The sequence below is a fragment of the Xiphophorus hellerii genome, chromosome 1 (assembly GCF_003331165.1).
Source record: "Xiphophorus hellerii strain 12219 chromosome 1, Xiphophorus_hellerii-4.1, whole genome shotgun sequence".
Classification (NCBI taxonomy): domain Eukaryota; kingdom Metazoa; phylum Chordata; class Actinopteri; order Cyprinodontiformes; family Poeciliidae; genus Xiphophorus; species Xiphophorus hellerii.
In genome coordinates this window covers 5,903,170-5,916,005 of record NC_045672.1, presented here as the reverse complement: position 1 = coordinate 5,916,005, position 12,836 = coordinate 5,903,170, and the positions used below count along the sequence as shown (strand labels likewise).

The 12,836-nt window shown below is 41.7% G+C and overlaps 2 protein-coding genes across 6 annotated transcripts in view; both read right to left on the bottom strand.

Moving 5' to 3' along the window:
- The window catches only part of LOC116721371 (tumor necrosis factor receptor superfamily member 14-like), a 1,133,408-nt gene that overhangs the window by 1,092,280 nt on the left and 28,292 nt on the right, over positions 1-12,836 (bottom strand). The window lies entirely within an intron of this gene.
- Positions 511-10,797, bottom strand: tpx2 (TPX2 microtubule nucleation factor). 5 transcript variants are annotated; one of them, XM_032564586.1, is made up of 16 exons: positions 10,651-10,797; positions 10,214-10,346; positions 8,398-8,517; positions 8,181-8,292; positions 8,017-8,079; positions 7,207-7,316; positions 6,989-7,137; positions 6,565-6,736; positions 4,730-4,868; positions 4,387-4,606; positions 4,196-4,291; positions 3,947-4,120; positions 3,720-3,866; positions 3,526-3,637; positions 2,464-2,648; positions 511-2,088 (listed from the first exon to the last, which is right to left on the bottom strand). In XM_032564586.1, exons 1-16 carry the CDS (start codon positions 10,780-10,782, stop codon positions 1,981-1,983), a joined length of 2,172 nt encoding a protein of 723 aa, XP_032420477.1. In that variant the 5' UTR covers positions 10,783-10,797; the 3' UTR covers positions 511-1,980. The 5 variants fall into 5 exon arrangements, with proteins under 5 accessions (XP_032420477.1, XP_032420485.1, XP_032420496.1 ...); XM_032564594.1 differs by having other exon boundaries at positions 2,464-2,630; XM_032564605.1 differs by having other exon boundaries at positions 10,214-10,341; positions 10,651-10,722.

Sequence of the window (12,836 nt, the reverse complement as noted above, 5' to 3'; positions counted from 1 at the left end):
TGTAACACTGTTTGTCTCATTAAAAAGTTGAATGTGTTTTATGGGAGAGATTTGAAGAGGACTACAATAAAGCGGGGAAGCCAACCAAGATGCGTTTCAGGCTGCTCACTTTCCTCTAAAAAGCCTCAGCCTTAAAGGATGAATGGAGTCAAATATTCATACCAACATTATTACTACATGTATCGAAGGGAAGAAAAGCTATTTAAGATAAACCCGGTGATGTGGAAAAAGTAATTCTCCCTTGTTAAATCAAAGTTTTCTATGATTAAATTCAGATTTACAAAGCCTCCTAACCTGTTCTAAAGAACTTCAACAACTACTAGTTTGTTTGTTTTTTAACTCAGCATCTATCAGTCTGCTTGGGGTTACCAATGCATTTGGCTCTGGATTGCTCCAGTAAACCTCAGCAAAAACAATGTTTGGTTTTTTTTTTTAACATATGAAGACACAGAATGGCTGTGAACCTTTGTAGGAAATACAAAATTACTCCAGGAATGCCAGAACACCTAATGCTTTTTAATTTTTTTATAAAAAATGCAAACGAGCATTTTCACTTATTTCAGAAAGGGAAAGTTGTATAGGTTCACTGCACATAGTGAAATATTCCCAGCCTTTATTTCTTGTAAGATTGCAGCTTACAGTTAAAGTCAGAATCAGTTTTAAACCAAAGTTTGTGCATAAAAAAAGCTTTGTTCTCAAATATATTTAAAACAAGTGTAAAATAAAGGCTTTTTTAAAGTATATACACACAATGTTTTCATAAAAGAGAAAGACTATACTGAATTAGTGCAACTATGGCATTGACCCGTTAGAGACAGTCTATGGGGAAAAAATGACTGACTGAGAACCAGAACCAGGAAATGACAGCCCAACGCATCACTGAGTATGGAAACTTCAAGCAAAGTCATTCTCTCTACTCTTCCTTCAGACTCCAATTTCCAAATAAAATAAAAATCATCTAGGTAGAGGCTCTTAATGTTCTTACTGCAGCCTCAGACTTCTCCTTGTGAAGCTCCCCTGGGTTCTTGTGCTAATTCTTTGCTAGATGATCTTCTCAACTTTCTAGAACTCCACCCATCCTGCACATAGACTCTTCCAACCCTCTCCCTAAGGCAAAGGGCTGAGGAGCTTCCAGACCAAGACCACCAGACTCAGAGACCCTTCAGTTGTCAGACTGCTAAAAATCAAGCCGCATTTAATTGAGCTCTCACATTTTAAGTAATATGCAACAGAGTAGCATTTCCCAACTTCGGTCCTGAAGGCACACTGCTCTGCATGTTTTAGATCTTTCCCTACTTCAAGCACACAATTTCAGCCGATGGCTGATTAACAAGTTGTTGAACTAATCAGGCGTCTTAAATTAGGAAAATATGTAAAACATGAAGAGTACTTGATTTATTTATTAGGCTTCCTGACCTGAATTTTGTACCACAAGTAAATGTAAGCTGTATGACTGTTAAAGGCTCAGGTTTGTTGCTGGACAGTAACATTTTTTGATGCTAAAATGCACTCTGCACCGTTTGTTTTGAGCCTGAGGAGAGTAAAGGCTGAATTATAGTCACGGGTTTAGTGTATAGTCATTTTCATATTTGTTGTAAGCCACACAAGAACAGCAACATTGAAATGGAACACCAAATCATTTTTGCCAGTTTTGTATTCTGGATTTGAGCTGGAGATCCTTCAGACAAGCTAGGATTTCGAATAAAAGTTTTATTACAGAAATCTACTACATGTGGAAGTTTACATTTCAAAAACCTAAAAAAAGAAACAAAAAAAAAAATCAAAGAAAAAAAAAAACACTAAAATTTACCAAGAAACTCACTAGAAAGTCAACATATGAGAGAAAAGTTAAAGCACCAGCTGAAGCAGAGATCAAGTAGAACTATAAACAAAAGCGGTTTTCAGGCACCTCATTGCAACAGTTAAAAACTGAAAACATATTTGCAAAGGATGTTGCCATAAAAGGGATCTTGCTTCTTGTTACCGGAAGCGTTTGGAGAAGTTTGGCGACTCTGGCACTGTGAGAGGAGCGTCACTCTTCTTCACGGCAACAGGTTTATAGTGTCTGATGGGCTGAGCTTTGTGGACCTGAAGGCAGGAGGAAATGTCACATGGTAAAGTGGTTCTAAGGCAGATTTAATCTTCAATGCTTCCCATGGTTAGAAATAGATCAATTTGTAGCATGACAGAGATCTCTCCTAGTGGGGGATCACATTTTTGATGTGCATACTTGTTTTAACTCCAGCTTCTGTTTCTAAGTAGAACAGAATCAATGAAAGCGAATGAACTGGAGCCCAGTTTGTAAATGTTTGTGAAAGTCTTAAGAATTCCCCAGTTTGAGTCAACATGCAGCTGGATGCGTCACAAAATATGCCTCCCCTCCCGGAAAGGTACAAAATTATTGGATTCCTAAAGCCCAGACCCAAGTCAGGCAGCCGCAGAGCGACCCAGGCAGGAGCTCACCTGTTCTTGCCGCAGCCTGGCAATCTCCTCCCTCTCTCTCTGCTCTTCCTCCAGCCTCTGCTCTGCCTCCATGCGCGCCCTCAGCACCTCCTTTTCACCAATCAGACGCTCGTACTCCTGCCACTCTTGGGCTCTGCGCTCTGTGGCCAACTGGAAGGGCTCCGCCGCTGCGGAAGGATCAATGTCTTCTCAGGAGGTGCCCAGAATTATCATGGCAAGTCAACAGAAGTGGAGAGTGACGCCACTGAAGAGTGCGTCAGCCTCATTAACGAGGCTGGAACAGCCTTCAGGACACATGAGCAGGGTTCCTACACAGTCTTCCACTCATACTGATCAGAATAATACAGATCACTAAGATTAAGACATATTAACCCTTTCATGCATGAATTATGATCCTTTGTGTCAGAATTTTTTTTTCCATTTTTTAAAATTTTTTTCTTAAGGCATAAAAAAGGTAGGAAATTTTTTTTGTAAAAATATATATATATTTTTTTATGTGATCAATTGTAATTTTGTCCAAATACAAAGTTGTTATTTGAAAAATACATCAGTAGTATTGTTCCTTAGGGGTTATCTGATGTCACAATATTTTTTTTACTTGCAAGAGTCGTCTACAGTAGAAGGAGGGACCGGGTCGGTTCTCATGCTTTTTTGTCTGTCGGCCATATTGTATTTAACAAAAATAATTTCTTGCATTTGCAGCTGATGGCCAGTAGTTGATGGTATATTTTATGATGCATTAGTGTCCACTTCAGTGGTCTGTGTGCATTTATAACATAAAAATCCACAGGAAGCACAAGAAAATGGCTTTTAGATAGCTGTCCACTGTAGTGACCACTATGCATGAAAGGGTTAAATGATGTGGTGGAGACACTGGGAGACCCAGCTGTGTGTGAACAAGGACTCAGAACATGATTGTTCTTGGTCATTTTCTACAGAAGCAGATAGTTTAGCAATAACTAACCCTAACCCTCTTGTAGGCAGTTAAGTAATGCCACGTCAGTAGCTGAACTACAAGCCCGAGTCATCATCATTTCACTACAGGCTGGTTTCTAAACTTACCCACTGATGTCCGGTTCTCCTTCTTGGGTCGAAACGGTTCTTTTTGAGTGACTGTGTTGGGCTTGGCTTTGAACGTAGCCGCCTCCTCCTGCTGCTTCTGCTCCTCCTTCACCTGCAGGACACAGGACAGTCAGTCGGCTAGAAGACTCTGCCACGAGTCCCAGGCACAGTCAGCCATAGGCGGCCTGTCCTACCATCTGCTCCCACTGCCTGAGCCTGCCTGCTCCTCGCTCGTCGATCTGGAGCCTGAAGGGTTCGGGCTTGGTGGGCTCCGGCTTCTTCTTCTCAGGGAGGACCACTGCGTTGAAGTCTGGCAGTGGCTGGGCCTTGAAATGCGGCACCTGGAACCAGTGCAGCCACACCATGAGCTGTATGGACTCTGAAGGGTGACATTTCCAGTTCTGGATTAACAAAACCCCACCTCTTCGTTTTGCAACTCTGCCAGCTTCTTCTCCTTAAGAGCCTGTCTCTCCTTGTCCCTCTGCTCAAATGAGAAGGGACACACCTCCACCTGATGGCTCTCAGAGAGCTGCGGCTGGAACGGAACCCCAAAGTAGGGGACGGAGACGGCTTTGACTGGTGAGGGTGGCTTTACCTGAACACAACAACAAGGTCACCAAACTGAAGCGACAGAGTAACAGGAGGCCCAGAAAAGGCAGACCTTCCTTACCTCCTCAACCTTGCGCTCCATACGGACTCTCTTCTTCAGGACAAATGCTGGAGACTCTGGTACAGTTGGATATGTTACCTTCTTCTCAGGTAAGCCCTGCCCACAGGAGAATGTCTGCTTTATAGACGCTTATAATGGTTTGAAGTGCTCCAGATAAGATTGTTCCAGATGAACCCTCTGGAGAGACTCACCACAATACCATCCAGGACTTTCTTGGGCAGGGGGTTTGCTTTGAAACTGTGAGGCTTCTCCCTGTCCTGCGACTTCTTGTTCAACTGTCTCTCCTGAAGTCGTTTCTCTATCTCCAGCTCAAATCCTTCAGGTACCGTGGGCTCCTTCGCTGCTGGCTTCCTCAGCTCCTCGGGGCCTTCCAAAATCTTCTTGTTCAGCTCCACGGTTTTGATTTTAAACCTGAACACACACACACACGACGTTCCCACACACAGAACTTCCTTACATGAGCTTGTGGGAGGAGTTTGATGCCTTACAGAACTCCCAGCTCTAATGATGAGCTCTTTAGAGACGGGTTCTTACTTCTGAAGTTTCTCCAGCTCTTCTGCCTCCAGCTCTGCACTGCTCTTCACAGAAGGTTGACGGCTTCTCTGTCGGGTCATCAGCTGGGGGGAGTGAGGCTGGGTGAGGTGCAGGTGCTGTCCCTTCAGCGGAGACGGCCCTGAGACAAGTCCAAGAGAGACTTAAAACCCATAAAATGACCATACTTTCATCTAGAGTTGGTTGATGTGGTGGAAAAATGTATTGCAGTACAAGGGTTTCATGTCGGCCAACAATTAGTTTTTGGTTTTGCATATCTGAATTACTGCCAAACTGATGTGACCTTTTCCTGTTTTAACAGTTTCCTCTCAAGCACCTGTTCTCCCTCATCTTCTTTCACACCACAGTGTTTTAGTTTTTATTTTTGAAAAAGTTATGAGGCACGCTGGTGAAGTCTGAGAATGCTGCCGTAAAAGTTACTCAACATGTTGCTAGGTAACCAAAGAGCGAGTGACGCCACCCACCTTGCCAAGATGGTTGAGCAGCTAACCCCTTCCCTCTGCCTACACCCCTAAAAATACCATGTGGTTCTGGTTCAGAATTATTGAATACTCTACCTGATTTAATATTGATCGCATGTCTATCGCGATTTATATTGCTAAATTGATGGAAATGGGGCTGGACAATAAAACAATGAGACTAGGATTCGTATTTTGCTTTGAACTGCTGGCTTGCAGCAAAACAGTTCCAAGTTCAAATCCTAGCCTGTTGTTGCTCTCCCCAAGAATGCAACAAGCCTCCCCACAGCGAAAGGTTAGGTTAACTGGTGGTTCTAAATTGCCCCTCAGGTGTAAGTGCATCGTTTCTTTCTGCACGTCACAGTGCAATGCAGCTGTGATGAACTGCCAACCTTCCCAGGGCGTACCCCCACCTCACATCCAGTGATCTCTGGAGATTTGCACCGGCCCCACCGTGACCGGTATTAGAGTGTAACCATACCCAAAACTCGACACAAGGTAGAGTTCACGAGAATATTTTATCACTCAGTAGAAAAGGTCAAAGATTAAATTTATGCTGAAAAAAGGGCCCTATTCTGCTTTTTTTTTTTATTATAAATTTTGCCACAGACTCAAACTGATGCCTTTCTTTTGATCTTCAGATTTTAGAACAAAGCTTCAGCTATGCATGATCTGCAGTACATTTCATAGTTCCTATTAATACAGTATGCTGTGATCGTGACGAAGCTCAAGGTTTCCCGAAACATTCACCCATTGAACTCAGGTCAACTCACAGAAGGAATGATTGGAATAAAAGATCATTTCTGAAGATATTTTCTTTCATTTGTCATTTCTTTTAAAGAAAAAGAAGCATGAAAAATCAGAAATCTGACTTAGTACCAAAAAAAACCAAAAAAACAAAGCAAACAAAAAAAAAGATTTTATATCCAGTCACATCACCCAGGTCTACTCTGTCTGAATCATCATCCATTTCCTTTAAAAAAAGATCCCAAGGGGGCGTGCCGTGGTGGCGTAGGGGTTAGCGCGACCCATGTTTGGAGGCCTTGAGTCCTCGACGCGGCCGTCGCGGGTTCGACTCCAGGACCCGGAGACATTTGCTGCATGTCTTCCCCCTTTCCTGTCAGCCTACTTTCAAAAAGAGCCCACAAAATGCTAAACATTTAGCAGGGTACAAAAAAAAAAAAAAGATCCTAAGCTCAAGACATGAACCACTAATGACTCTTTACGATGGCTCCAGTGTTGGCATGGAAACAGGCTCCAGAACAGTGAGTGAGGAGCAGGTTTCCAACTAACATAAAAACATCAGGAACATCTCAGCTCCAAGCTTCAGACTACAGACAAACCCTGAAGTTGCCTCACCTCTCTCTTGAGTCCTGCGGCTGCGCAGGTGGTAGCGGGTGGGGGTCCTCTTCTGGAACTGCTCTACCAGCTGAGCCATCGAAACGTAGACACCAGAGTCGTCCTTACAGTTCTTGTGACCTGCTGACAGGTTGAACGGTTTGGGCACTGTGGCTCCTTTCCTCGCCTTGGCCTTTAAAAAGAACATTAACAACTTGAAGTGTTGAAGTGTGTTGTCAGCTTGTACCCCTAATACATCCGATTAATAACTTCCATCAAAGAACAATCTTAGATGATAAGCCGACAGGTCTGGACTACTGCCCTCTGACTTCTGATAACTTGGATGCCCTGCTTCAGAACAGGAAGATGTGCCATTACTGGCAGATGTGTATGTGTTGATGGGGTGTGTGTGTGTGTGTGGGTGTGTGTGTGAGGGGTCACTCACAGGGGAGCAGGGCTGTCGCAGCTGATTGATGAAATTCACCTCCTTCTGCGAGGCATTTGATGAAGCGGGCGCTTTAATGCGGGACTCTGTGTTGAAGTGGAAGTCTTTAGGCACAGTCGCAGACGTCAACATCTTCTTTGGTGGTGGATCTGAAAAGAGAGGTCGTTGAAATTTCTCAAACACTTTGTTCGTTGCAGCATAGAGTCGTCTTTACTCACTGCCAGCCAGAGCAGCTTTGTAGCTGGCCTCGTTTTTCCTGCGATGCAGAGCAACTTCTCTCTGCAGGCTCCTGATGCGTTCCAACTCCAGCTCTTCAGAGCTGCTCAGCCTGCGTGGACAAAGTGAATGCAGCTGACAGAAACCAACTGTTGTATATTCAGCCTGTTATTTAAAGGGTCAGTAATGTGTGTTTTCCAGGCACATAGTGCCATTTATAGCCCAATCAAGTAACTGTTAACTTCAGCTTTTATAAAAATGCTATTTTTATCAAATATGACTCCAAAGACATTTGACTTTGTAATATAGTGCCTTGAAATTTAGGCCTCCGTCTCTTTAAAAACTCCTGTTTTTTCTAAAAAACTGACTTCAGGAAGTCATCACATTGCTCTTCTATTAAGTAACGGTTTTACCAGTGCAAAACATAATCAGCGTTCTTCTCAGTTGCACCGTTCTTAGCAGCATATAGTTTGTGTAATGCAGCAGATGCACCATTCCTCCAGGTGTTTGTTAATTGCTGCCACTAGTCTAGAGGGGCTGAGTGGGAGGGCTGCTCTACGAGGCAGAATCTTGGAAACTGCAGGTCAGAGGAGGAACCATGTCTCGAAGGCAGCGCTAGGTTCATGCAGACATTTTGCACAGCTGAGTGGTTCCAATGGAGATTACAGGATTTCTCAAGAATACATGAAAGAGTCAAAGAAACTAAGAATAATAAAAGGTACCAAGAAAAAAAAAAATAAAGGTTTGTTGGTAAATTGAATTTTTTTTTTTTTTTTTTTAGGAAAGTGTAATAATTTCAGGTGTTTGCTTACCCTTTCGATTTCTTTAATGGAGGAGCAGCTGCACTGCAGCTCATCTCTTTACGTTTTGAAATCCTGAAATATAATGCAGGTCACAGATTAGATCTTTAACGTTATATGTAACACAAACACAACACGCAATAGTCCTTTACTACCAATTCCTGAACAAACTGTACCTGCGAGGCTGTGCCTGGCGTTCTTTGACAGGCTCTCTCTTCGCCTGGCCTGATTTTTTGGCCTCCTCGGATCTGATCATGTTTGATGAGGTGCATTTAGCTTGGCTTTGACCTGAAACAAAGCGCTCACTCATAAGTTTCCATTCAACCCTATAGAGATCTTTTATTCCTACTGATGCAATTCTAATCTTGTTGACAAGCGTACAGAAGCACTGACCAGATTTCACATCTTTCTCAACTTCATCCCCATGAGCTCCAGAATGATCAGCCTCCATCAACTGCTGGTCTGGTCTTGCAGGGGTGACGAGTTGAGGACATGCTCCGTCAGCATGTTTGTCTGTTCAGGACAGTCCAAAGAGTGTTACAATGAAGTGGAGCTAAGATTTGTAAAACCGCACACACACACACCCTCTTGCATAAAGACAAGTATTAGCATTATTTCACCTCACTGTGTAGTGGGGAGGATTCTGCTACGCCTAGAGAAATTGGGGCTCCAACAATTAATCAGATTAAACATAAATGATGAAAATCATCAATAATTTAGAAATCAATTAGTTATTAACTAGAAAATGCAAACTCTAAATAAAGTACAACCATTTTCTGAAGGAACATACTCGGCAGTAATTAAGCCAAAACTATGCCAACAGACATTTAGTATTTAATCAGGAAAATAAAAAACAAAAACAAAACAAAAAAAACACTCTAAATTCTACCTAGTACTCCTTGTGTGAGAGTGTTGAAATCAAATCTGCAGAATGTAGCAATTTTTTTAGCTGACTAATCGAGAGAATAGACAACACAATTCTCCATTGGTAAAATAATTATTACCAAGAACAATTATAAGAAAATGGGAACAAGTTTTCTCTGCAACATATAGAGGAGGTTTAGGACCACTGAAAAAGAAAATTAATAAAAAAGTTAAATCACACATGTTCCTCAGGAAAGTTAGTTAATATGCTTTAAGGTCAGATTTCTTTTCCCCCCCTGTGGCTCTAATCCAAAAGACAGACAACCTAAATTGCATATTATTATTTTTTTCATCAAGTTCTCCTAAACAGAAACTCAAGTGACCCCTAAACAGAAAGAGTCACTTAAAAAGGTAGTATGGTTGCTGGGAAGAAAAATAAGCCAGGTCTAAAAAAAACCCCATCCCCCTTATCAGCTCTAAAGGCATCACACCTCCACAACACCACATGCACTCAAAATGACCAGCTTTTGTGTGTGTGTGTGTGTATGTATATATACATATATATATACATATACAGTACAGACCAAAAGTTTGGACACACCTTCTAATTCAATGGGTTTTCTTTATTTTCATGACTATTTATAAGGCAAGAAATCCCACTTATTAACCTGACAGGGCTCACCTATGAAGTGAAAACCATTTCAGGTGACTACCTCTTGAAGCTCATCAAGAAAATGCAGAGTGTGTGCAAAGCAGTAATCACAGCAAAAGGTTGCTACTTTGAAGAAACTAGAATATAAGGGGTATTTTCAGTTGTTTTACACTTTTTTGTTTAGTGCATATTTCCACATGTGTTATTCATAGTTTTGATGCCTTCAGTGTGAATCTACAATGTCAATAGTCATGAAAATAAAGGAAACTCATTGAATTAAAAGGTGTGTCCAAACTTTTGGTCTGTACTATATATATATATATGTACATACACCATTCTGCTGACAGTTATGGATCTTGTACAACATCAGAGTTAGAATGTTTAGCATTTTAAATTGTTGTTTGTCTACGAATTTTGAATATCTTTTCATCCATTTTGAATCCGTCCACTTATCAGGCAGACGTGTTTGAATGCTCAAGACAGTCGTCACGTTTCTGAAAACCTTCCCCCTGCATAGGAAAGTTTGATCCCATTTAAAGAAGTCGGGTTTAACATGTTTAGCAACTCCACCGCCTATTTCAGTCCAAACAGGAAGTGGCAAATTGTAGAAACAAAGCAACAAAGCGTTTCCGAGCGTAAACCGAGAGCTAAATGAGAATCGGTGCTGGATTCAGGAGTTTCGGAGACGCTTACCAAACCAATGGTCGTCGAATTCTGCATCTAAAAGCTCCTTGAAGTCCACATGAGACGGGGCGTCAAAGTCGTAGAGCCCAGAAGTCTCCCCAGAGTTCGTCTCGGCCATAATCACGTCTCTCCAACAGCTACTCTAAAACAGATCAATTCAATAGCTCTTTGTTAGCCTTAATGGAAAATTATTAGACCGAGTTAATAAAAAGACGATAAACAACTTTACATGTACAGCCTCTCTCTCCCCTCCCCCGGTTAGCAAAACATGTTAGCAAAAAAAACCCCAGAACGTAACACGTCCCCAATATTTAAAAAAAAAAATAGAACTCAAAGTACCGCCTAACTGTAACTGGACCACTGGAGCAAGCGTCAAACTGGTAGGAATATCCCAAAACCATATAAAGAGAACTTATTTACCGTCAGAAACAGTAAGAACAACTCACCGTATTGATCTGTTCCCCAGTATCGCAGTGGTAAAAACGCAACCGTCGGGCTGAGATGTTAACGTTTAAAAAGACCGGTCCATTTCGAACCAGCCAATGTCTGGCAGCGTAAGTCGTCAACTCGATGCTCATTGGTTTACACGAAAACGTATTACGTGACGAATTCTACGCACAAAACGTCGTAGCTCCAGCCCACTTTCACCGACTGTAAACATATTTTCTCAATTAGAGACAGCAAAGAATCAAAACAAAACGGCCATCTAGAGTCTTTGGATCATAATTTAAACAATGATTTATTTTTCTGTAAAAGTGACTACATTTTCTCAGACAACTTACAAATTTAAATAACTTCATGCATCCGTAACTTTCTTACTCTCATGCACCGCAGAAGAAATTGCAAAAATGTTCATTTTAATTTTTTCCAAGGTCAGAATTACTATCACTTTTACTGTTAAACTGATTAGAAGCTCCACTACTTTGCTAAACTTTATAAGTTCTCCTAAAATGCTATTTAGACATGAAACCTCTGATTTGTCTAGCAAAATATGTTTGAAATTAAATAGTCTGACAAACAAACCTTGATATTGTTGTTATTTTCATTTGGTTGTTTTAGTGGTACAGCAGTACAAACTGAGGGAATGTGGAAAAGTTGATGTCCTTCAGTTAACATGTGGTAGAATAGAATAGAATAGAATAGAATAGATCCACTAATGTCAGGGAAATAGTAGTAAGTTTAAAATAAATGGAAGTACTGTATACAAATTCATCCATGCATCCTTTATACAACCCAGCAGGATCACACACCTGCTGCCTGACTCCAGCGGTCACCAGGTCAGGGCTACACCCCATAGGTCACCAGTACAAGCATGAACACACACATACTCACACCTAATGAGAAATGACTATCAGGGGAAGCCAGAGTACCTGGAGAGAACCCACACATGCACAGGAAGAACATGTGAATACGGAAAGACCCCAAATTCAAGGCCACGGTGCAGACTGCATGCAAATTCATACAAGGGTAAAAAAAAAAAAAGGAAAATAAATAAGAGACTGCCTAGTAGGGGAAAATTTACAGTATAGGGAAAATATAACTGTAAAGTTACTAAAGTAGAAACAGCATACTCAGACCAAACAAAATTTAAAATAATATACAAGACGTGTTTATGGCCAGGACGGAGAGATCAGATTGTGTATTGAAACAAAAGCCAAGCATCGGGGTTGGTGTTCCACAACAATGTCTCAATAACGTGTCATGTACAAGCAATTACAGCTTGACAACAGCGTTTCATGCTGTTCACAAGTCAGTCTCTGCCTGATCAATACTGACCGCTACAAGAGATCTTTCCTGCCAACAATCATCCTTATCTACAGTAACTCTGGAGAATTTGGATTAAACATTTAGTTTCTCTTTGGGATCAATAAAGTATTTCTGAATCTAAATTTGAAGGGCGGCTTGCAGGTCATTAAGTTCTGGGGTACAAAGTTACGAGCCTCCAAACAGCAACTCAGCTGATCCCAGAGGCTGTCTAAGGGATTCGGGTCTGGAGAAAGTGTGGACCCCTCCATTTGAGGTACCCCCAGACTACAAGAACCCTAATAAGGCGATCTTATTGAGCTGGAAAGATTCTAGTCCATGAAGATGAAATTAAGCCTGTGTTGTTAATGCAGAGGCACAATGACAGGGTTAATGATATTATTCAGGTTGTGTGGGATTGACACTAACATTCAAAAAGTATTGAATAGGTCTGTTTTGACTAGATACACTTGCCCATATGGTTACACTACGACCACTAAAGGCTCATCTTTCTCTCCAACAATGACTGATGCATAGCGCTCTCCTTGATGTCTCCAACATTGTTGGTGGCCATCATTCCTGCTCAACACACAACACAACACTAAGGCCCATTGGTCCCCTGTCAAGCATAAATGCTCGGTTAAAACAGTTCCTGTATTTCACCATAAGGGAGCTTTGGATTAACTGACCGGTGAATCTTGCATGGCTGATTAGTACGTCATGCAAGACGATGACGATCGTGTCTGGTGGTGTGGTCAAGTACACGTTGCAGTTTGTCTAGGACGCAGACAATGATGATGTAAACAGGTTGGTTTGACGTGGCACTTGGACACCTCTGGCCTCCCTTAAATGCACCTGAAGTTGCCTGCCGTTTATCATCCAGCTCTGC

What these genes read in the sequence shown, in the direction of transcription:
- tpx2 (XM_032564586.1), bottom strand. Translation starts at nt 10,782, where the DNA reads ATGAGCATCGAGTTGACGACTTACGCTGCCAGACATTGGCTGGTTCGA. An exon ending in CGCCAGGCACAGCCTCGCAG is followed by an intron (nt 8,080 to 8,180) that starts GTACAGTTTGTT and finishes ATTATATTTCAG; the next exon opens with GATTTCAAAACGTAAAGAGA. An exon ending in TGCGACAGCCCTGCTCCCCT is followed by an intron (nt 6,737 to 6,988) that starts GTGAGTGACCCC and finishes TTCTTTTTAAAG; the next exon opens with GCCAAGGCGAGGAAAGGAGC.